General features: G+C 42.3%; 1 protein-coding gene across 20 annotated transcripts in view; it reads right to left on the bottom strand.

Moving 5' to 3' along the window:
• Positions 1 to 24,988, bottom strand: part of CFAP92 (cilia and flagella associated protein 92 (putative)) — a 60,594-nt gene that overhangs the window by 20,300 nt on the left and 15,306 nt on the right. For 16 of the 20 annotated variants that reach the window (XR_012011481.1, XM_072784950.1, XM_072784942.1 and 13 more), the window contains 3 exons: positions 21,786 to 21,970; positions 10,066 to 10,970; positions 1,832 to 2,032 (listed from right to left, as the gene is read on the bottom strand). Coding sequence is in view for 18 of the 20 variants with exons in the window: in XM_072784950.1 (XP_072641051.1) it covers positions 1,832 to 2,032; positions 10,066 to 10,970; positions 21,786 to 21,970 (1,291 nt within the window). In the remaining 2 variants the exon portion in view is untranslated. The remainder of the gene's footprint in view (positions 1 to 1,831; positions 2,033 to 10,065; positions 10,971 to 21,785; positions 21,971 to 24,988) is intronic. The other 4 variants (XR_012011482.1, XM_072784945.1, XM_072784952.1 and 1 more) reach the window with 2 other exon arrangements.

Raw genomic sequence — 24,988 nt, 5'->3', positions numbered from 1 at the left:
TCCCAGGCCCTGCCCTGAGAGTCCTCCCTGCTCTCCTCTCCCGGGGGCCTGGTGTACTATGGGCACTGGTTCACGCTGACACTCTGTAGCCTCATGCCAGGGCCTGTCACTTGCTGCTGCTCACTGTCTCTGATACTTCTGAGGTCCAGCGTTAAGGGGCAGGCCTGGAGACACGGTCTCTGCCTCTTACCAGCTGAGGCCCCTGGCCTGCCCCTGGACTTTTCAGATTGGAATAAAGCCCTGATGAACGCAGCTACGTGGGATGCAGCAAGCACTTACTAGCAGTTTTATTGCCCTTCCCTAACACCCCCGACCCCCAGCCATCTCCTAGCAGGGCAGAGCAAGGCCCAGCCTCCCCTCACTGACGGCCAAAGCTCTAGACACCCAGATGCTCCAGCACTTCCCCAGCATGAGCCTGCTGAGGCCCACTGGACCGCCCACCCCTCCTGGCTTGCAGCTTCAGCCTGCTGTCGTGGGGTGCCCAGCCGTAGCCCGCTTGTGCCTGAGGTGACCAGGTGGGGGATAATAGGACTAAGTCCCTTTCCTCCACGTCCCTGGGCTCTCTCCCTTTCTCTCCTCCTGCTTCCACCGTCTCCTTTATTAACACATTTGGTAAGCTGGGAGCCAACTCTCAGCCAGGGCTGTTACGGGCTTTAAAGTGTAAAGAGGGATCCCTGGGTGGCGCAGCGGTTTGGAGCCTGCCTTTGGCCCAGGGCACGATCCTGGAGACTCGGGATCGAATCCCACATCGGGCTCCTGGTGCATGGAGCCTGCTTCTCCCTCTGCCTGTGTCTCTGCCTCTCTTTCTCTCTGTGTGACTATCATAAATAAATAAAAAATTAAAAAAATAAAAATAAAAAAAAATAAATAAAATAAAGTGTAAAGAGATGGTGTGCACCTCCTGCCCCAGACTACAGTGAGGAGACTGTCCACCCAAGGAAGGCCTGCCACGGATGCACTAGGTCAGGCCCTGCTGACTTCCTGAAAGAACCGGCCACTGCCCTTTGCTGTCCCCACAAAGCCCAGTGCGGCTGGCCATGCACAGTCCCAGGGACCCCACTGCACCACGCTCAGTCAGTCTCCACTGCCAAACTGGGTGTGTCTCGCCCGGCCCTCCTGCTCCCTACGTGAAAGGAGTAGGCCCTCCCAGGGCACGAGCCACGCTCAGTCCAGCGGGAGAAGCACACGGTTCCCCAGGGTCACCAGCGCTGGAGCAGAGGGAACAGCACAGGTAAAGGCACGCACGTAGTGTAAGACTGAGATCTTGGAGGATGCCTTTCTGGAGAGGAGGTGAGGGAAGAAGCAAACAAAGGCAAGCATTCAGGTAGAGAAAACTGTTGCAGTTCCGGTGGATCTGCTTCTGGTCCTCATTACTCACTGCTCAGGCTATTCTAGGCTATTCCTCAAGAACAGCAGATAGCTTTGTGTGACCTGTGTTCCCTTGTTTCCAAAACCCCCTTGGGAGAGCACGTGCACCAGTCCCTGGGAATGACACAGGTTCTGGGCCCCTCGGAACTGTACTCCACTCCAGGCCTGGCTCCTTTGGGCATAAGAATAATAAAAACTGGGGTACCTGGATGGCTCAGTGGGTTAAGTGTCTGCCTTGGGCTCAGGTCATGATCTCAGGGTCCTAGGATGGAGTCCCACGTGGGGCTCCCTGCTCAGCGGGGAGTCTGCTTCTCCCTCTCCCTCTGCCCCTCCTCCCTGCTTGTGCTCTCGCTCTCCTTCCAATAAATAAAACCTTAAAAAATATGAATAGAAACTGCACCTGGAGGGTGCCCCGCGGCCTGTCCCCAGGGAGGCAGCCCTACCCCGAGGCCGCCTGGCCCACCTGCTCAGGGCCTGGAAGGCCTTCTGGGAAACGGTGTCACGGATGTACAGCGCCGAGTGCTTCATGAGCTGTGACAGGGGCCTGAAGAGGTGCACCTGGTACAGGACGGTCTCCAGGTCCGCGTAGAGGCGGCGGCGGAACAGCAGCGCCGAGTTGTAGAGCGCTTTGCATTTGCCCAGTTCGGCTCCGGCTCCGGGGGCCCTGCGAGGAGGCCGCGGGGCAGGGCGGGGCTTCAGCTCTGCCCCGCGGCCTCCTGGAATGCTGTGCAGTTTTGCCCTTTTGGCAGAACTTTTTTCATCTTTTTACTTGTTTAAAAACACACAAACAAAAGGAATGCATTAATAATAAATCATCTGAAAAAAAAATAGAACATCTATCTTTCCAAACTGTGGCAGTGAAAATGCTGAAACCTGCCTCAGTTTCCTCTTGTCCTGCCCCTAGCCCCTGTCCCCATCCCCCGTCCCTGCTCACACTCGACTCCCTGGCACTCACAGCCAGGCAGAGGGTCTAAACACACTCCCCCCTGGTGCACGCGTTGCTCCTACACCCTGTGCAACCTGAGGAAAGTCAGCTTATGCCCTTGGCGAATCTGTGTTTGGTCACAGGGTTTCCTCTTCTGTGAAGTACCTGTTCAAGCCCTCTGCCCACTCTCCCTTGGCTTTATTTTCTTATTGATTCATGGGTGTTTTTACATATTCGGGAGACTAGCTTCACACATTGCAAAAAATTTCTCAATTTGTCTTTTCACAATTTTTATGGGATCTTTGGATAAACAAGTTATTCACTCTAACGTAGCCGAATGCAGCATTTCTTTCCTTTGTTCTGTGTACTTCTGTCTTGTTCAAGAAATCTTTATCCTAATCATAGAAAAGCTTTATAATTTTGCTTTTCAAAAACGGATTTTTCTTTTCTGGTGAACTCTGAAAAAGACCAGGTAACTGTGGTCTAGTTGACCGCACTGTGTCTGTCCATCAATAAGGCATTCTATTTATGTCAGACGTCACTGTTGGAGGAAATTAGGTACTGGGTGCACGGAACCACTCTATATTATTTTTGCGACTTATTGTGATCTGTAAGTATTCCAAATGGGTTTCAATCCACCTGGAATTGATTTTTGTGAATTGTGTGAAACAGCGAATTAGGGAAGTCTCAGTGAATCAGGAACAGAGTGGAACTTCCTCCAAGTGATAAAAGACATCTACAAAAAACCCACACCTAACATCATATTTGAATGTCTTCCACCAAAGATCAGAAACAAGGCAAGGATGTCACCACTCTTTACATATATAATAGTACCACAAGTCCTCACTACCACACAAAGGAAATACAGATTGGAAAGGAAGAAACTGAAGATGACACAAGGAAATAGAAAGACATTCCATACTCATGAATTAGAAGAATATTGTTAAAATGTCTATGCTACCCAGAGCAATCCACATACTTAATGCAATCCCTATCAAAATACCAATAGCATTTTCCACATAGCTAGAACAAATGATCCTAAAATGTGTGTGGACCCTGAATAGCCAAAGCAATCTTGAAACAGAAAAACAAAACTGGAGGTATTACAACTCCAGGCTTCAAGTTATACTACAAAGCTGTAGTCATCAAAACAGTATGGTACTGGCACAAAAATAGACACAGATCAATGGAACACAATGAAGAGCCCAGAAGTAAACCTAGGATTACATGTCAATTACTGCACAACAAAGGAGGCATGAATATTCAATGGGAATACAGTCGCTTCAACAAATGATGTTGGAAAACTGGACAGCTACCTACAAAAGAACAAAACTGGATCACATTCTTACACAACACACCAACTCAAGTGGATTAAAGGCCTAAATAAAACCATAAAACTAAAAAATAAAAATAAACCATAAAACTCCCAGAAGAAAACATAGGCAATAAGCTCTTTGACATTGGTCTAAGTATTTTTTTTTTTTTTTTGTCTCCTCGGGCAATGGCAACAAGCAAAAAACAAACAAATGGAACTACATGGAACTATATCAAACCAAAAGATTTTGCATTGTGAATTAAACCAACAAAAAGAAAAGGTAATCCATTGAATGGGAGAAGCTACTTGCAAAAACACATATCCAATAAAGGATCAATATCCAAAGTATATAAAGAACTCATATGACCTAATATCAACAAAATAAGCCCAAATAAAAAATGGGCAGAGAAGGTGAATAGAAGACAATGTAGATCTTAATGAAAAGATCTCAAACATTCCTGATCATCAGGGAAATGCAAATCACAATCATAATGGGATACCACCTCACATCTGTCAGATGACTATTATCAGAAACACAAGAAATAACAAGTGTTGGTGTTGGAGGATGTGGAGAGAGGGGAACCCTTGTGGACTGTTGGTGGGAATGCAAACTGGTACAGCCACTGTGGAAAACAGTATGGAGATTTCTCAAATTTTTAAAATATCATCCAGCAATTCCACTCCTGGGTATTCAGCCAAAAGAAAATGAAAACACTAATTCAAAAAAGTATATGCACCACTATGTTCACTGCAGCATTATTTGCAAGAGCCAGGATACAGAAGCATTCTAAGTGTCCATTAATAGGTGAATGGATAAAGATGTGTGTGTGTGTGTGTGTGTGTGTGTGTGTAATGGAATATTACTCAGCCATATAAAAGAATAAGATCTTGCCATTGCAGTAACATGAATGAACCTAAAAAGTATTATGCTCAGTGAAATAAGTCAGAGAAAGACAAATACTGTATTATTTCACTTATATGTGAACTCTAAAAACCAGAACAAATGAGCAAACAAAACAAAACATTCCATAGGTACAGAGATCAAAGTGGTAGCTGCTGGGGTTGGGACTGGGGTAGGAATGAGTGAAACAGGTAATGGGGATTAAGAGGTACAAATTTCTAGTTATAAATAAGTCACGAGGATATGATGTGCAACCTAGGGAATAGAATGATATTATAACTTTGTATGGTGACAGATGGTAACTGGATCTACGGTAGTGATCATTTTGCAATGTAGAAAAATATCAAACCACTGTCCTGTACATCTGGAACTGATATCATATTGTAAGTCAATTAAAAAGAAAAGAAAACATGTTCACCCAAAAACCTGTACATTGTTGTTCACAGCAGCTTCATTTGTAATATCAAGAACTGGAAATAACCAAAATGCCCCTCAACAGATGGATGGTGAAACTGTGGCACATGCATTCCATGAAATACTATCCAGCAACAAAGAGGAATAAACCATTGATTCATGCAAAAATATGGATGGATCTCTAGCACTTTATGCTGAGTAGGAAGAAAAACAATCTTCTAAAGTCATATACTGCATGATTCCATTAATATGTAAGATTACATACAGATGAAAAATTAAGGAGATGGAAAACAGGATAAAGAGGGTGGCAGTGACTATAAACACAGTGATCTCTGTCGTGGCACACCAGTTCAAGATCTTCATCATACTAGTGGTCACACAAATTTGTATGTGATAAACTGGCACAGAGAACACATACATTGTACTGGTGTTGGTGTCCTGGTTTAGATATCGTACTATAGTTAAGTAAGATGTAACCACTGTGGGGGAAAGAGTATGTGGGATCTCTGTAATATTCTTTAAACTTCCTGTGAATCTATAATTATTCCAAAAGAAAAAGCTGAAAATGTACATAGATCTTTAATCCAGGTGGAATGGATTTTTGTGAATGATTTGAACAGGAAATTATTTTCCCTTTTCTTATGGATAAACAATTATCCCAACACCGTTTTTTGGTAAAGGTTCTCCTTTCCTCACTGATTTTTTTTTTAATCCACTAGAGGTATTTTTCAACTAAGATTTAATTCAGACACCATACAATTCATCCATTTAATATGTATAATTCAATCATTTTTAGTCTAGTCACAGATATGTGCAATCATCATCACAATCCATTTTTGAGCTTCCTCATCACCTAAAAAAGAAGCTTGTACCCACTCCCTATCACCCCATACTCTCACCCCTGGCCCACAGCCCTAAATATTGGCTAATCTGTCTCTATAGATTTGCCTATTTTGAACATTTCATATAAATGACTCATACAAAGCTGAGTGTAACAGCTTTCAATGAATTATGTGAGTTCTTGTACCAAATCGATGAGCCTGAGGGTGGTATGAGAAACTTCTTGGACTTCAGTTGGTACCAGAAGTCAGGGCAGGTCTTTGTGACTGGCTTCTTTGACTTCGCTTAGTATTTTCAAGGTTCATCCATGTTGTAGCATGAGTCTGTGTTTCATTCCTTTTCATGTCCAAGGAACAATTCGTTATTGTATTTACATATCACATTTGTTTAGCTATTAGTCAATTAATGGACATTTGGACTGTTTATACCTCATGGGTTTTATAATACTGTTCTAAATAGTTATATAGTTTTTAGTGTGGACATATGTTCTCATATATCTTGGGCATTTACCTAGGAGTAGTACTCTTAGGTCAAATAGTAACTCTTCACTCATCTGAGGAACTGCCAGACTGTTTACTAAAGTGACTCTACCATCTAATTCATCTACTTCTTACCAGCAGTGAATGATAATTCTAATTTCTCCACGTCCTTGTCAACACTTGCTATTATCTGACATGCTTAATTCTAGCCAAACTAGTGGGTATGAAGAGGTATATTATGTAAATGCACCCTTTTAATGTGTACAATTCAATGGTTTTAGTATATTCATTTCCCACTGATTTTGCAATGTCACATGTCATAGTCATGTGACTGCTTACATGTAGGTCTTTGGATTTTCTATTATATTCCATATGTCCGTTTGTTTATCTGTGAACCAATAAACTGTCTTAATCACCATAGATTTATAATGAGCCTTGATACCTCGTAGAGCAAGTGCTCCATCTTACATTTCTTATTCAAGAGTGTATCTTGAGGGATCCCTGGGTGGCGTAGCAGTTTGGCGCCTGCCTTTGGCCCAGGGCGCGATCCTGGAGACCTGGGATTGAATCCCACGTCGGGCTCCCGGTGCATGGAGCCTGCTTCTCCCTCTGCCTGTGTCTCTGCCTCTCTCTCTCTCTCTCTGTGTGACTATCATAAATAAATAAAAATTAAAAAAAAAAAGAGTGTATCTTGAATGATGATGTGCATTTTTAAATCAGATTTTCAAGTACCATACTTCTTTAAAAGTTGGTATTAGAATTCTTTTTTTGGTATTAGTATTTTTAAATTGGGATTGCCTTGAATCTATATATCCAGTTTGCACATAACTGACACCTCTACAATATTGAGTGTTCCAATCCATGAACATGACAGGTCCTCCTTCACTTATTTAGGTTTTCTTTAATGTGTCAAAGTTTTTTTAAAAAAAATATTTTATTCATTTATTTGAGAGAACACATGTGAGAGGGAGGGGCAGAGGTAGAGGGAAGGGCAGATTCCCTGCTGAGCAGGGAGCCTGACTCGGGGCTCAATCAGGGCTCAATCCCAGAACTTGGGATCATGACCTGGACCAAAGGCAGGCACTTAACCAACTGAGCCACCCAGGCGATCCTAAAAGTTCTATTATATTCATGATGGAGATCTTGTACTCCTTTTTGTTGAATTTATTAATGCGAAATTCGTATTTTTATACTTTAAAAGTGCTTTTCTTAAAAAATGATTTTTTGTATGTAGATATTATTCAGAAATTCAATAGATTTTTACATTAATGTTTGTATCCAGAGACCTGATTAAACTATCTCATCTGAAAATATTTTTGATATTACTTTTGGAATTTCTTATACATATTTAAATTTATTGACCTGGTTTAAAACATTTATTTTGATGTCTGCAACATCTATCATTTTCAGCCTTTATTTTTTTCTAATATAAACATTTAAGTCTATAAAGTTTCCTCTTAATAACACTTTAACATCGTCCCACAAATTTACATATTATTCTATTTTCATTATTGTTCAATTCAGTAATGTCTAATTTCTATTACAATTTCTCTTTTGATCCATGGGTTGTTTGGAAGTATTTGCTAATTTCCAAGCATGTGAATTTTTTGTCTGGTTCACAACTTTTTACTTGTAGATTAACTGAACTGGGGTCAGTGAACATATATTATTTCTTCTACTGGGGAAAAAACTACTCATTGAGATATAATTCATATATCATACCATCTGACTTAGCCAAACTGCAAAATTTGAGGTCACAATCCCCCAAACTGCCCTGACTTCTGGTACCAACTGAAGTCCAAGAGGTTTCTAATACCACCCTCAGGCTCATCAATTTGGTACAAGAACTCACATAATTCATTGAAAGCTGTTACACTCAGAGCTTATTACAGGGAAAGGATACAGATTAAAATCGGCTAGAGGGAGAGACACAAAAGGGTGTGTGGTCACTATCAGGTGAGGTGGTCCCATCCTAACCTAAGTTCTGGTGTGGTCATCCCCCAACCTAAGCAAAGGCACCCCTAATAGCTATGACAGATATCACTTCCCAGAAGCAAAAGGCAAAGGCCAGACCTTTTGGGTAAGGCCAGATTCTTTACTGCACACCTAATTAATTTCACAATCCAGTGGTTTTTAATATATTAACAATGTTGTGCAATCATAAACACCAATTCTAGAAAATTTTCATCACACCAAGAAGAATCTGTACCCAGTAACAGTCACTTCCCACTTCTCCTTCATCCCTCCCCTGAGACCTTGGGAACCACTAATCTACTATCTTTATGGATTTGACTGTTCTAGACATTTCACATAAACGGAATCATACAACACGTGGCCTTTTATGTCTGTCTTCTTTTATTCAGTAGGTTTTCAAGGTTCACCCATAGCGAAGTATGTGTATCAGTACTTCATTCCTTTTTCATGGCTGACTATTATTCTATTATGTGGATGTATCACATTTTGTTCATTGGTTAGTGGACATTCAAGTTGTTTCCACTTTTTTGACTATAATAAATGATGCTGCTGTGAACATTCACATACAAGTTTTTGTGTGGACCCACGTTTTCAGTTCTGTTGGGCAGATAACTAGACACAAGTCCAGCTTCTCCACAGCACAACTTGGCTTACCAACACATCGAGACAGGTCCCCACAGGGCTGCTCCCCTCTCACGGATGGATGGACTCAACCTCAGGACTACCTGCTGTTGTCAGCATCTGGTCCTGGGGTATGAACTCTGAAGACAGAGACGGGGAGTTCCCAGACTAAAAGTGGGACATCCTGGGGCACCTGGGTGGCTCAGTTGGCTGAGTGTCTGACTTCGGCTCAGGTCACAATCTCAGGGTCCTGGAATCGACCCCATGTTGGGCTCCCTCTCAGCGGGAAGTCTGCTTCTCCCTCTGCCACCCTGCCACCCCACCACCACCACTCATGCTCTCTTTTTTAAATAAATAAAATCTAAAAAATAAAAATAAAGGAAAGAGGGATCCCTGGGTGGCGTAGCGGTTTGGTGCCTGCCTTTGGCCCAGGGCGCGATCCTGGAGACCCGGGATCGAATACCACGTAGGGCTCCCGGTGCATGGAGCCTGCTTCTCCCTCTGCCTATGTCTCTGCCTCTCTCTCTCTCTCTCTCTCTCTCTCTCTCTGTGTGACTATCATAAATAAATAAAAATTAAAAAAAAAACTGTTGAAAATGGTTTAAAAAAAATAAAGGAAAGAGGTTCTTGTAACCCCAACTAGGATACCTGCAAATAATGAAAGGAAAAGAGAACTGTCACAAAACCAAAACTAAAGGATGGAAGGACCATATGGGGCCACCTGCTCCAGCCCAGAATCTGAACTTTGCCTCTACAGGATCCCTGCTGAGCAGCCATCAGGTGCTCCTGGAGGCCATCAGGGAAGAGGAACTTTCTGCAGCCTAGGCAGCTTCTCCAGCCTCACAATAATCAGGCCTTCCTTAGACTGCATGGAAATCTATTTCCCTGTGGTATCCATCTTCAGGCCATACAGAGCTTTCTTCTCCCTGTTAGCCAAGCAGGCCCCTCAGAAGTCTGAAGGGAGCACCCACCTTCCTGAACCACCCTGTCTTCCATGGGGTCCTAAAGTCTTCCCTTCACCCAAAGGCAAGCAATGCCTCCTGGGATCAAGGCAAATAATGGAGCCATGTGAAGCGCTCTGTGATAAATCCCAAGAGGAACTGAGTCAACAGGGCCTTCTGGCAGATGAGGACTCTAAACCCGAGCCTGGCTTCAAAAGATCCCCCCACTGACTCAGCATCCAGACACCATGACTTTTACACGAAACACAGACAAACCATCCACCCACCGGCTCTGATGGCTGTCCCACAGCCGCTTCAAGCCTTGGTCAGCCAAACCCTCCAGAATGAGAAGGTGGATCTTCCCGTCCAGCAGGTGGAAGCCAGTGAGCACATCCAGGTCCTGCCTCTCCTGGATCTTCACCCGCACCTTAAAGGCTGACAGGATCTGCTGGACAGTCCTGACAGGGTAGGACTCCAGATCAAGGGCCTTGGCATTGATCATGGTGATGTCTCGCAGGAGGCTGGAGAGGAGGGAGATCTTCCTGGAGTCAAACACGAAAATGACACGGCCAAACTGGCTATGTGTGAGCTCTGGGTCCGGGGCTTCTGCTCTGGCGCGCAGGGGCACAGCAATGTCCACCCGCAGCTTGAGCAGGGAGTTGGCCTCGATGTAGTTGCCCATGGGCAGTGGCTTGTGCTGGAAGCCATCTGTGGGCACTCGGAATCCCACAACCTTCCTGCTCCTGCCATCCCGTCCACACCGTGTGGGCTTGGGCTCACAGCTGTGGATGGGGACGACCAAGTTCAAGTACTTGTGGCCGAGGAGAAGGTCGGCAAAACTGACCTGAGCAACCCCGTAAGGGTCCCATCTCTTATTGTGGGATTCAAAGGGGTTGCTCTCTGTCTCTTCTGGAGAGATGAGGGCCTGGAGGTTGAGGTATGAGTCCAGGGGGTCATCCCCAAACAGGGTGGGCTTCCGGGAATACTCCTCTAATTTGCGGTCCCTGTCATGCACTTCCACCACCATGGGGGGGCCCTCCAGGTATTCTCTCAGATCACTGGGCTGCATCGCCCCCAGAAAGATGACATTGATGTCCTGGAAATGGATGTGGACGCCATGGGGCTGCCCCTCTGTTCTATGAACTGGAGTCTTAAAGAACTGGTACTTGCAGTACACAGGGGTGCACAGCCTCTAGGAAAGAATAAGGTGACAGGAGATCAGTAGGCTGCAGTGGCAGTCACTCTGCCTCCCCTCTAAAGGAAGGTTCTCACAGGGACCTCAAATCCTAGTGTCACATTCACCACCCGCAGCTCCTGTGGCCTGGGTTTCCTCATCCACAAAAATATCAATGAGAGAGCCTGTTCTGCAAGGTCATCCCCAGGATTAAGTGACATATATGAAGGCACCAAAATGGTGGCTGAACAAGACAGGGGCCTAATAAGTATTAGCCATACTTCCTCTGAGTCCCACAAAGACAGGCCACATGCATTTTGCACATCTGTATTTTTACTTCCAAGCCCAAGGTTAGGTGTAAAAAAGGTAGAGATAACTGGTTTTTAGAAAAGGTAATCCATATCTCCCAGACATCCATCTGGAGGGTTGGCATGGGCTCACCTTTGGCATACTAATAGGTATCCAAGCAGAAAGCTACAACAAGGTGAAGAAGAGCTCAGAGCCCTGGGGCTTAACAGGGCATGGAGAGTGAGATGGAAAGGAGAGACAGAAAACAGTTTATCTTGCATGTTTTAACCTTATGTTAAGATCTTATAATCAAAAGTTAACCCTTATGCAAGTCTGTGATCTGAATTCACATTCCAAGTGTACTATTTATTTTATACTGAAACTGAAAATTTATTTTTAAATAATCCTGGGTTGGTATGCTCCTAGGTACTTGGTAGGAGTAATCAATAAACCTTCTAGAGACATCCACTTTCAACCTAAGCCTCAAAGAATCCCCACAGAGAAGGTTCAACTAAATGTGAAATCATAGTAAAAATCACAAAATATCTAAAGGTAAAAGATTCTACTAGCAAAGGTGGTTGCACAAAGGCATAAAATATTAGAATGACAAGATACATAAACAAAATATATTTGTTTGGTTATGTGTATAAAAAGAAATATCATCAAGGTCAAATCTATTGTATTTCTATTTACTAGCAATGAATAATTTTAAAATATCACATTTGACAGCATAAAAACATAAAATGTTTAAAAAGAAATGCAGTGAAAGATGTGTTAAGACTTGTACCTGAAAAGAACAAAATATTGCAGAGAGAAATTAGAGAAAATCTAGAGAAATGTACAATTTTCATGGATAGGAAAATGCAATTAATTCTAGATGAATCATAGACCTAAATATAAAGGCTAAAATTATACATCTTCTAGAAGAAGACATAGGAGAGAATCTTCATTAACATGGGAAAAGATTTCTTTGACAGAACACAAAAAGTACTAATTATAACAGCCAAAAGTTGATAAAATGAATTTTATCAAATAAACCCTAGACTGGCATAAAATATGTACAATACATATACATCTTACAGAGGACTTATATACAGAATATTAAAAGAACATCTATAAAACAATAATAAAAAAGAAAAAAAATAGTAAAAGATGAACAGTGAATGCAACCAGAGCAGCCATCAGAGGCCTCTGTAAAGTAAAAGGTAATGTGTAAATTGGGAATGGAAACCAAACTCAAAGTACAAACAATGTAGCTATGAGTTTCCTGGGTTTTATTTTCCTCCTATATGTCATAAACTGGTCTCAAAAGGAAACGTGAATCCCAGAATCATGCACCAGGTGTGGACAGAGCTCTAAGAGAAGCCCTCTCTTTCTACTCTAAGGAATGGAAGGAGGGATCCTCATAGGATAGAAAGAGTGGTTTGAAGGGATCTCCTGCTATTTTTCTCTCCTGGCCCTGCCCCCATGCAAGTTCAAGTTCCAAAGCTGCAATCTGATGGCAGTGGCAGCAGCTGGGCAGGCACCTAAAAACCTGAAGAGGGAAATAACTTGAGCAGAGGAATTATGATACAAAAACTATATGGCAAACCCTCAATATTGTTTTTAGTCTACATATCTTCCCACCACCTGTCCTCAGAGGTAGACTGAGTCCCAGAAAGGGCATGTCAGAGTGGAAACACTAAAGGTACACCTTTCAAGCCAGCAGACCAGGAAGAGGACTCTTTAGGACCTGGAGAGGGTAGAAAGGAGAGGAAATCAAGAAAGGGATTCCATAAACTTATAGGTAAACTTGGGCTTATCCCTGAACTGTGCATGTGTGTGGATCTGGCCTTAAGCAGCATACCAGGGGTTTTAAAAACTGAACAGAGACCACAACACAGGTCTCAGACTGGCCCCTGAGTACCACACATGCAGGAAAGACCTGACTATCACTACAAAATCTTAGAAAACTGAACAGGCCTTAAAACCACAGCCATAGAAGGTAAACTAGAAATTACAGCTTGACCCTAAGTAAGGTTATTATCTAATAAAACAAAAAAGCCAACATTCTCCATAGGATTTTTTTTTACTTTTTATTTATTTATGATAGTCACACAAGGAGAGAGAGAGGCAGAGACACAGGCAGAGGGTGAAGCAGGCTCCATGCACCGGGAGCCTGACGTGGGATTCGATCTTGGGTCTCCAGGATCATGCCCTGGGCCAAAGGCAGGCGCCAAACCGCTGCGCCACCCAGGGATCCCTCCATAGGATTTTTTAAAAAGATTGTATCTATTTATTCATGAGAGACTCAGAGAGAGAGGCAGAGATGTAGGAATAGGGAGAAACAGGCTTCCTGTGGGGAGCCTGATGTGCGACTTGATCCCAGGACCCCAAAGGCAGACACTCAACCACTAAGCCACCCAGGTGTCTCTCTCCATAGGATTTAAATAAGACTCAGGGTCTCATAACATAATATTTAAAATGTCTAAGATATATCAATCCAAAATTGCTTGATATACACAGAATTAGGAATGCTGACTGACCAATGCTCAAGGGGAGAAACAACCAACAGATGCCAGCTCTGAGATAACTTGAATATTGGAATTATCTGATAAAAACTTTAAGACCACAATTATAACCATTTTCCAACAAGTAACTGCAAACATTCTTGAAACAAATGGGGGGTAGCCAGTCTCAGAAAATGGAAACTATAATGAAGAACCAAAGGGAAATTTAGAACTGAAAAATATAATAAATGAAATTAAAAATTGGCTGGATGGCCCAAAGAACAAAATGCAGATGGCAGAAGAATGAATAAGTGAACTTGACTACAGGTCAACAGAAAGTATGCAATCTGAGAGGTACCCGGGTGGCACAGTCAGTTAACCAACTCTTGGTTTCAGCTCAGGTCATTATCTCAGGGTTGTAGGTCAAACCCCATGTCAAGCTCTGTTCTCAGCAAGAAGTCTGCTTAAGATTCCCTCTCCCAGGGCAGCCCCAGTGGCTTAGCAGTTTGGCACCACCTTCAGTCCAGGGCGTGATCCTGGAGACCCCGGATCGAGTCTCACGTCGGGCTCCCTGCATGGAGCCTGCTTTTCCCTCTGCCTGTGTCTCTGCCTCTCTCTCTTTCTCTCTCTCTCTGTCTCTCATTAATAAATAAATAAAATCTTTTTTTAAAAAAGATTCCCTCTCCCCCGCTAAAGACTCTAAGCACACGTCTCTTCCCATGTATACAACTAGATAATACTCACTTCAGTGAGTCAACCCAGGAAAACAATCTGAAGACAGTAGAAGAATCTCTACAACTAAAGGCAGAGAAGAAGCCACATCAAAGAAGGCAGGAAGGGGAAAGACATGGTTGGGGAACAAGATGGACTGTGGCCATCTGTGGTGGGGATGGAGCCAGTGGTGGAGAGAAAAGCAAAAAAACAGACTTGCACACTAGGGAACCCACAAGGGGAAGACAAATCCCCATAACATTTGGCACTAAAAGCAAGAGAGGCCAAATTTCATGAGCTCTTACAACCAGTGGGACCTAAAGCCTGGAATTTTAAGTAAGTAAGGGGGTGGAGAAATATCTATCATGCAAATGGATGTCAAAAAAAGCTGAAGTAGCAAAGAAGGGCACTATACATGATCATAAGGGGGAACAATCCAACAAGAAGACCTAACAATTGTAAATATTTATGCACCTAATATAAGAACAGCCAAACACAAAAACTAGCTAATAACAAACATAAAGAAACTAATTGATAATAATGCATTAAAAGTGAGGGACTTTAATACCCCCACAAACATCAATGCACAGATAATCTAAACAAAATCAACAAGGAAACAACAGCTTTGAATGATATACTAGAAGAGCTAGATCTAACAGATACATTTAGAACATTCCATCCTAGGGGTACCTGGGTGGCTTAGTCAGCTAAGCATCTATCTTTGGCTCAGGACATGATCTTAGGATTCTGGACTTGAGCCCCATGTCAGCCTCTCTGCTCAACAGGGAGCCTGCTTCTCCCTCTCCCTCCATCACTCAGTTCCCACTAGTGCTTGCTCTCTCTCTCTCTCTCATGGGTAAATAAAACCTTAAAAAAAAGAACATTCCATCCTAAAACAGCAGAATACACATTCTTTTCAAGTGCACATGAAACATTCTCCAGAATAGATCACACATTAGGCCACAAAACAAGCCTCAACAAATTCAAGAACATGGAAGTCATACCATGCATCTTTTCTCACCACAATACTATGAAACTGGAAGTCAATCACAAGAAAAAACAAAAAACAAAAACAGAAAGACCACAAACACTTGGAGGTGAAATAACATGCTACTAAACATGAATGGGTCAACTGGGAAATAAAAGAAGAAATTAAAAATACATGGAAACAAATGAAAACAAAAATGCAAAGTTCAAAGCCTTTGTGACACAGCAAAAGTGATTTTTGGGAGGATGTTTAGAGCATGTGGCCTAAAATCCTCCCTAAAATACAGACCAACCTCAAGAAGTGAGAAAAATCTCAATAAACAACCTAACTTTACAACTAAAGGAGCTAGAAAAAGAACAAAACCTAAAGCCAGCAGAAAGAAAGGTATAATAAAGATTAAAGCAGAGAAAAAATGACATAGAAACTAAAAAAACAATAGAACAGATTGACGAAACCAGGAACTGATTCTTCAAAAATAATCAATAAAATTGATAAACCCCTAGCCAGACTTATCAACAACAAAGAGAGAGAGAGAGAGAGAACCCAAATAAATGAAGTCACACATAAAAGAGGGGAGATAACAACCAACACCACAGAAGTATAAACAATTATGGGAATATTATGAAAACTATATGCCAACAAATTGGACAACCTAGAAGAAATAGATAAATTCCTAGAAACATATAACCTACCAAAACTGAATCAGGAAGAAATAGAAAATTTGAACAGACCAATTACCAGCAAAGAAATTATAAGTCAGTAATCACAAAACTCCTAACAAACAAAAAGTCCAGGACCATTTGCTTCAAGTGTAATTCTACCAGACATTGAAAGCAGAATTTTTTTAAATTTTTTTTTATGATAGTCACAGAGAGAGAGAGAGAGAGAGGCAGAGACATAGGCAGAGGGAGAAGCAGGCTCCATGCACCGGGAGCCCGACGTGGGATTCGATCCCAGGTCCCCAGGATCGCGCCCTGGGCCAAAGGCAGGCATTAAACCGCTGCGCCACCCAGGGATCCCCTTAAAGCAGAATTAATATCTATTCTTCTCAAACTATTTCAAAAAATAGAAAAGAAAGGAAAACTTCCAAATTAGTTCTATCAGGACATTATCCTGATACCAAAACCAAATAAAGATACTGCAGAAAAAAAGAACTATAGGCCAATATCTCTGATGAATATAGAATGCAAAAACCCTCAACAAAATAATAGCAAATCAAATCCAACAATACATTTAAAAAAAATCATTCACACACAAAAAAAATCATTCACCACAATTAAGTAGAATTTATTCCTGGTTACAAGGATGGTTCAATATTTGTAAATCATCAACATGATGCATCACATCAATAAGAGAAATGATAAGAATCATACGATCATTTCAATAGATACAGAAAAATCATTTAATAAAGTACATTTATTCATGATAAAAACCCTCCACAAAGTAGGTTTACATGAGATGTACCTCAACATAACAAAGGCCTTATATGAAAAACCCACAACTAATATCATTCTCAGGTGAAAAACTAAGAGTCTTTCCCCTAAGGTCAGGAACAAGACAAGTATGTCCACTTTCACCACTTTTATTCAACATGGTACTGGAAGTACTAGCCACAGCAAACAGACAACAAAAAAGAAATAAAAAGCACCCAAGAAAGTAAGGAAGAAGTAAAGTAAGGAAGAAGTAAAACTTACACTATTTACAGGTGACATGATACTATATATAGAAAACCTGAAAGACCCCACCAAAAAAACTGCCAGAATAAATGAATTTAGTAAAGTTGTAGGATACAAAATTAATGTAAAGAAATCCATTGCATTTCTATACACTAATAATGAAGCAACAGAATGTAAAATTAAGAAAACAATTCCATTCACAATTACACCAAAAACAATAAAATATCTAAGAACAAACTTAACCAAAGAGATGAAAGACTTGTATTCCTAAAACTATAAAAACATTGATGAAAGAAATCCAAGATGACTCAAATACATGGCAAGGCATTCCGTGCTCATGGATTGGAAGAACAAATACTGTTAAAATGTTTATACTATCCAAAGCAATCCATACACTTAATGCAATGTCTATCAAGATACCAAGAGCATTTTTCACATAACTAGAACAATCCTAAAATTTGTATGGAATCACAAAAGACCCCAAGTAGCCAAAGCAGTCCTGAAAAAGAAAAGCAAAGGTGGAGGCATCAAACTCCAGACTTCAAGTTCTATTACAAAGCTGCAGTAATCAAACCAGTATGGTATATGTCCCCAGGGCATGGCTGCTGAGTGGGGAACCCAGATGGCCACCTCTGCCTAATGGGAATAAGACAGTGTTCCCCTTCTTCCACTGGCAGATTTAAAATGGAAGATTTAAATAGGATCCAGAGGCTCATAACTTAATATCTAATATGTCCAATACATAATTCAAAAATCACTTATCATACCAAGAACCTGGGAAATCCCATCTAAAGTGAGAAATGACAATCAACAGATGCTAACACCAAAGTGACATATCTTGGAATTATCTGACAAGAATTTTAAAGCAACTGTGAACATGATTGAATCAAATGAAAAAATTTTTAAGTTTCATCAAAGAAACAGAAGATATAAAGAAGAACCAAATGGAAATTTTAGAATTGAAAAATACAGTGACTGAAATTTTAAAACTCAGTGGATGGGTTCATTAACAGAAGATAAAACAATATAAGGTAACCAATCTGAAGAACATAGAGTAAAAACAAATGAACAGAACTTTAGGGACCTGTGGGACTATAAAAAATGAACTAACATTCATGACATTGGAGTCCCAGGAGCAGAGAAGAAAAAGGAAAATGCTAAAAGGTATTTAAAGAAATAATAGCTGGGGCATCTGAGTGGCTCAGTTGGTTAAGCATCAGACTCTTGAGTTCCACTCAGGTCATGATCTCAGGGTCCTGGGATCAAGTCCCACATGGGGCTCTGTACTCAGCACAGAGTCTGCTTTTCTCCCTCTCTCTCTCTCTCCCTCTGCCCCTCCCTCCCCACTTGCACATACATGTGCTCTCTCTCTCAAATAAAGAAAATCTTTTTTTAAAAAAAAATAGGGGATCCCTGGGTGGCTCAGCGGTTTGGCGTCTGCCTTGGCCCGGGGTGCAATCCTGGAGTCCCAGGGTCGAGTCCGGCGTTGGGCTCCCGGCATGGAGCCTGCTTCTCCCTCTGCCTGTGTCTCTGCCTCTCTCTCCATGTCTATCATAAATAAATAAATAAATAAACAAACAAACAAATAAATGTAAATATAAATATAAATAAATAATGGCTGAAATCTCCCAAAATTGACAAAAAGACATAGCCTTAAGTTTCAGAAAACTGAGTGAACCCAACAGGATAAACCCAGAGATATAGAGCCAAACTTCTGAAAACCAGAGACAAAACAAACTTCTATTGGGAAAGAACAATTCAAATGACAGTTTATTTCTCATCAAAAAACCATAAAGGTCAAAAGGAAGTGGCATGACTTTTTTCAAATGCTGAAGAAAAAGAAATGTGAACCCCAAATTCTAAATCAAATGAAGCTAGCCTTCAGGAATAGAGGAGAAATGAAGACAACCTTAGACAAAGAAAAACTAAGAGAATTTGTTGTCAGCACATCTACCCTAAAGAGTGACTAAAGGAAGTTCTTGAAACAAATAATTTTAAAAGAAAAAGAAATCTTGGAACATCAGAAAAGAAAAAAAGAACATTAGAAAGAGCAAATCTATAGGTAAATACAATACACTTTCTTTTTCATCTTGAGTTTTCTAAATTGCATTTGACAGTTGAAGCAAAAAGTATAACATCATCTGGTGTGAGTCTCAGTCTATGTAGAGGAAATATTTAAGACAATTATAAGTGAGATTTGAAAGGTAAACAGATTTGAAGGAAGGTAAGGTTTCTAAACTTCACTCTGACTGGAAAGATGTTGACACCTGTAGACTGTGATAAGTTATGTATGCATAATGTAATTTCTGGAGCAACCACTTAAAACCTGTACAAAGAGATACATTCAGAAATACTGTAGATAAATCAAAATAGAATTCTAAAAAGTTTTCAAACAACCCAGAGGAAGGCAAGAAAAAAAACCCCAAAGAAACAACAACAACAACAAAACAGAGAAAACAGAAAATGAATATTAAGATGGCAGACTTGGGTGCCTGGGTGGCTCAGTCAATTAAGTGTCTGCCTTCAGCTCAGGTCATAATCCTGAGGTCCTGGGATCAAGTCCCAAGTCAGGCTCCCTGCTCAGTGGGGAGTCTGCTTTTCCCTCTCTCTCTGCCCCTCCCCCTGCTCATGTTCTCTTTGTTTTCTTTTAAAATGACAGACTTAAGCTATAAAATATCAATAATTACATTAAAAGTAAATGGCCTAAAAAAACAATTGAAAGTGAATTAAAATGGGCAGCCCCAGTGGTGCAGCGGTTTAGTGCCACCTGCAGCCCGGGGTGTGATCCTGGAGACCCAGGATCGAGTCCCACGTCAGGCTCCCTGCATGGAATCTGCTTCTCCCTCTGCCTGTGTCTCTGCCTCTCTCTCTCTCTCTGAATAAATAAATAAATAAATCTTTTTTTTTTTTTAAAGTGAATAAAAATGACTCAGCTAAATGCAAGAGCATTATGCTGAATGGAGCAGTGGAGCCAATCTCACAAGGTCACATGCTGGGTGTTTCCATTTATATAACTGTCCATTTTCTGGGACTGCCATAGTAAATTACCAGAAACTGAGCAGCTTAGCACAACAGAAATTCATTGTTCTGAATGCTAAAAGTGCAAAATCATGGTGTCAGCAAAGCCATGTTTCCTCTGAGGGTGCTAAGGAAAGATCCTTCCTTGCCTCTTCCAGCTTCTGGTAGGCCCAGACATTTCCTGCCTTAAGACAGCATAATTCTTCATTACATGGCATTCTCTCTACATCTTTTCATATAGTCTTCATTCTGTCTACGTCTCTACATCTGAATTTCCCTTTTTCATAAGGACATCAGTCATATTGGTTTAGGGCCCATCCTGATGACCACATTTTAACTTGATTACCTCTGTAAAAACTTAATTTCTAAATAAAGTCACATTCTGAGTTACTGGCAGTTAAGTGTTCAATATGCCTTTTTGAGGGAACACAGTTCAACCCACAACAATAACATTCTCAAACTGACAAAATTATGGAGATGGAAAACACAGTGGTTAAGGATGGTGCTAGGTTTGGAAGTAGTTGTGACAACAAAGGGGTAGGATGAGAGATCTTTATGGTGATGGAAGAGTTCTGTGTCTTTTTTTTTTTTTTTAGATTTTAATTATTTATTCATGAGAGATGTAGAGAGAAAGAGAGAGGCAGAGACACAGGCAGAGGGAGAAGTAGGCTCCATGCAGGGAACCTGACGTGGGACTCGATCCTTGGGTCTCCAGGATCACACCCTGGGCTGAAGGCGGCGCCAAACAACTGAGCTACCCAGGCTGCCTGAGTTCTGTGTCTTGAGTACAGTGACAGTTACATGGGGGATCCCTGGGTGGCTCAGCTTAACTGTTTCTCAGGAAGCCACAGGAAGATGTGGTCCAGCAAAACCAGATAGCAAACCAAGCACGAGGAGCACAGAATCCAGGAGACAAGGATCCCACCAGAAGAGGAAAAAGGAAACTCCCAGGATAAACATCAGTGCTGAACCCGGTTGGTTCAAAATAGTGAGCTCCTATGTGAGCACTGTTGCTGTGTTCATGAAGCCTGGGGGCTCCTTCTGAAGAGAGGATTACTACCTACATTTGAAGGACACCTTCAGTGTAGTGAGGAGGCATCAAGAATTAGTAGCTCCTGGGCACCTGGGTGGCTCAGTGGTTGAGCATCTGCTTTTGGTTCAGGGCATGATCTCAGGGTCCTGGGTTTAAGCCCCACCTGGGGGATCCCTGGGTGGCGCAGCGGTTTGGCGCCTGCCTTTGGCCCAGGGCGCAATCCTGGAGACCCGGGATCGGGCTCCCGGTGCATGGAGCCTGCTTCTCCCTCTGCCTGTGTCTCTGCCTCTCTCTCTCTCTCTGTGACTATCATAAATAAAAAAAAAAAAAAAAAAAGCCCCACCTGGGGCTCCCTGCTCAGCGGGGAGCCTGCTTCTCCCTCTGCCAATGTCTCTGCCTCTCTCTGTGTGTCTCTCATGAATAAATAAATAAAATCTTAAAAAAAAAAGAATTCGTAGCTCCTAAACCTAGGAACCTAATCTGTCATGTCTCACTGTGAGATCCTACATGGTGAAATGGAGATGACGATACATCTCACATAAGGCCATTGGAGGGAATTAGAGATGACATGTAATGGGCAACTGGATGGGGAAAAGAGCTCTCAAGTCAGTTCTTCTGGCTCATTCTTACCTCTAGTTCATGGTGGGGAACAGGTTGTGATGGAAGACAGGAAACACACTTGATCTTTATGGTCAGGGGGTTTAAGTCCTGCTTTTGCTCCTCGGTCATGATAGGAACTTCTGTTTTTAAAGTCAGAAAACAATCTAAAATGCTGGCAGACTTCCCTCTGCCACGACTCACAACAGTTTGCCATCCTGGGGGGTGGGGAGGAAAACACACACAGCATTAGACTGTTACTCATGACAGCCCCAAGACAAGCACAGAGGGATCAGACAACCTGCGAAGAGCCAACGATAAATTATAACCAAAAGAAGAAAACGTAAAAAAAAAAAAAAAAAATTAATAGAATTGCAAACACCTACTGGCAACATTATATATATGCCAGTTTCTCAAACTGAGGTCCTGTTAAGTTACCTAAGAGAATTCAATTGTTGTGATTTAATTTTGATGATCATCTTGTAATATAAGCATTTCCTGAACACCGATGCTTGGATGGTACCCTCAAGCAGTCTGATTTACTTAGTCTGGCACATAGCCTCCACACAAGGGTTTTTTAAAAGCTCCCCAGGCAGTTTAGAACCACCATTCTAGTACAGTAACTACTGGCCATGTGTGGCTACTTAATTTTAAGGGGATCCTTGGGTGGCGCAGCAGTTTGGCGCCTGCCTTTGGCCCAGGGCGCGATCCTGGAGACCCGGGATCGAATCCCACGTAGGGCTCCCAGTGCATGGAGCCTGCTTCTCCCTCTGCCTATGTCTCTGCCTCTCTCTCTCTCTCTCTCTCTCTCTCTCTGTGACTATCATAAATAAATTTTTAAAAAATAAATTAATAAATTAAAATGAAGTACAACTCAAAATGCAGTTCCTTTATCACATGAGTCATATTTCAAATGCTCAGTAGCCATTTGTAGCTATGAGCTACTGGACCAGACAGCACAGAGCTAGAACAGTCCCATCACCGCAGAAAGCTCTATTGGAGAGTGCTGCTCTAGGCAATTATTTTAGAACAGAACACATTCAAAAACACATAATGCCAGTGTCTCTGCTACGGTGGCCAGTGGTGCTACTTTAACTGGTGTGGTCCAATGAGAAAAGCATAGGTACTGATGTAGAATGGAACTGGGACATTGGAGCCAAATCAAGCACGGTCACCTCCTGCTATGACAGTTTTGCTATATAGCACAACTAGGGAAAGGGGTGGGTAAATGGAGCCACTGCATGGCACACAGGTAGCTGTGAGAATATTTTTCTCATGAAAGGGGTCCATGCATTTTACCAGGTAGAGACCTATTGATGTGGGACAGGATGGGGGTAGGTAAAACCCTCCAGCTGTTCAAGCAGAGAGGCCTGGGCTCACATCCTGAACCTCTTAGAAGCTCTCTGAGGCTTAATTTCCTCATGTGCAAAATGGGCAGAGATCCTGCCATTCTAAGGGTGAAGAGGATTAAGAGGGTTGATGTTTGCAAAGGTGCTGGGAACACCATCCAGCACATAGTGCATGTTCAAAAAGACCAGTTCTATTCCCTTCACGATGCTTGTGAACATATTTCTAAAGCACACAAAAGCCCAGTCACTCACGCTCAGAATGAAGAGTCCCTTCCAAAACAAGTCATGGGCCAGTGGTGTGCAGCTATGTGCACAGGCCGTGAGCATGGGGCCATGTGCAGCTCCTGGGGACAGCCCTCAGTGCTCCCATGTCTTTCTCTCCAACAAAGCTAACTCATTAAGGCCATAACCAACCATGATTTGTATTCTAGAATGTTGTAAATATTTTCATGGGAAAGGCTGCCCAGTTTAGAAGAAATTTCAAGGGCAAACATGCACTCAATCATCATTCAGGGGTCACCTGGGTGGCTCAGTGGGTTAAGCACCTGCCTTTGGCTCAGGTCATGATCCCGGGGTCCTGAGACCGAACCCCTCCCCCATGTCAGGCTCCCTGCTCAGTGGGGAGTCTGCTTCTCCCTCTCCCTCTGCCGCTCCCCCTGCTTGGGCTTGCTCTCTCTCACTCTCTCTCAAATAAATAAATATTATTTTTCCTAAGATTTTATTCATCTATTTGTCTGAGAGAGAGAACGCAAGAGTACAAGCAGAGGGAATGGCAGGCAGAGAGAGAAGCAGGCTCCCTGCCAAGCAAGGAGCCTGATGGGAGAATTGATCTCAGGACCCTGGGATCACATCTGAGCCGAAGATAGACACCCAACTGACTGATCCACTCAGGTGTCCCATATAAAGAAAATCTTTAAAAAAAAAAAAATCACCATTCAGAAACTTAGGGAAGCTGAGATCCAGAGATGTTAAGAAATTGTCCAAGGTCTCCTGGCCAATAAGCCATGGAATCCGTGTCCAAACCAGCCCTGCCCACCTATACCTGGCCTCTCCACTAAGCAGTAAAAACAAGAGTTCATTCCAAACACAGAATCTTTCTGGAATCTTAATGGGTTCCTGGCCAATCAGTACACACCACTAAGGGATACAACGCCAAGGGCCTAATTTGAAATTGAAGATGATTACCAAAAATGATCATGCTGGTTTTGGAATAATCTTACGCTATTATTTTATGGCAAAAACAAATATACAGTTAGCCTGCCAAGCCAAGGTCCTTCTTTGCTTTTGACCATAAACCATGATATCAGTACAAGGGAGGAGGTTTATCTTTCTATCTTCCTTGCTGGAGGCCCAGCGCCCTGTATCCAGCCCACCCAAATGTTCTGACAGAGGCAGCTACCACCTCCACACCAGTGACCTCTCTGAGTCCTGCTGTGTGCAAGAGTCCCTGCTAAGCAGTTCATACACACCATCTCCTGTGACCCTTCCTGCAGCCCTCTAGGGTGGAAATTCTCACCCCTCTTCTACAGATGAGAACTCGAGTTGAAGGACTCAGAGAAAGTGGGCAACTTGTTCAAAGTCTGTTTGTCACTGGTGCTCTAGGAATAACTGTCAGGGCCAGAACGGCACAAGTTGGAGAGAAGGGAGACCCAGACAACTCTTGGCTTCACCCTGCTGGAAATGGTCATACCAAACTGGTTGAGACCATCTGAACTGCTCCTTCCTCTCACAACAAAATTAAGAAGCAAAGTCACCCTAATGCAAAGTTAGCAGGTCATCTGAAGCTCATCCACCCAAAGGCAGGGGTTTCTTTTTTTTTTTTTTTTTTAATTTTTATTTATTTATGATAGTCACACAGAGAGAGAGAGAGAGAGAGGCAGAGACACA

The sequence above is a fragment of the Canis lupus genome, chromosome 19, assembly GCF_048164855.1.
Source record: "Canis lupus baileyi chromosome 19, mCanLup2.hap1, whole genome shotgun sequence".
Taxonomy (NCBI): domain Eukaryota; kingdom Metazoa; phylum Chordata; class Mammalia; order Carnivora; family Canidae; genus Canis; species Canis lupus.
Note: the sequence above shows the minus strand (reverse complement) of the source record. Positions and strands in the feature narration are given on the sequence as shown.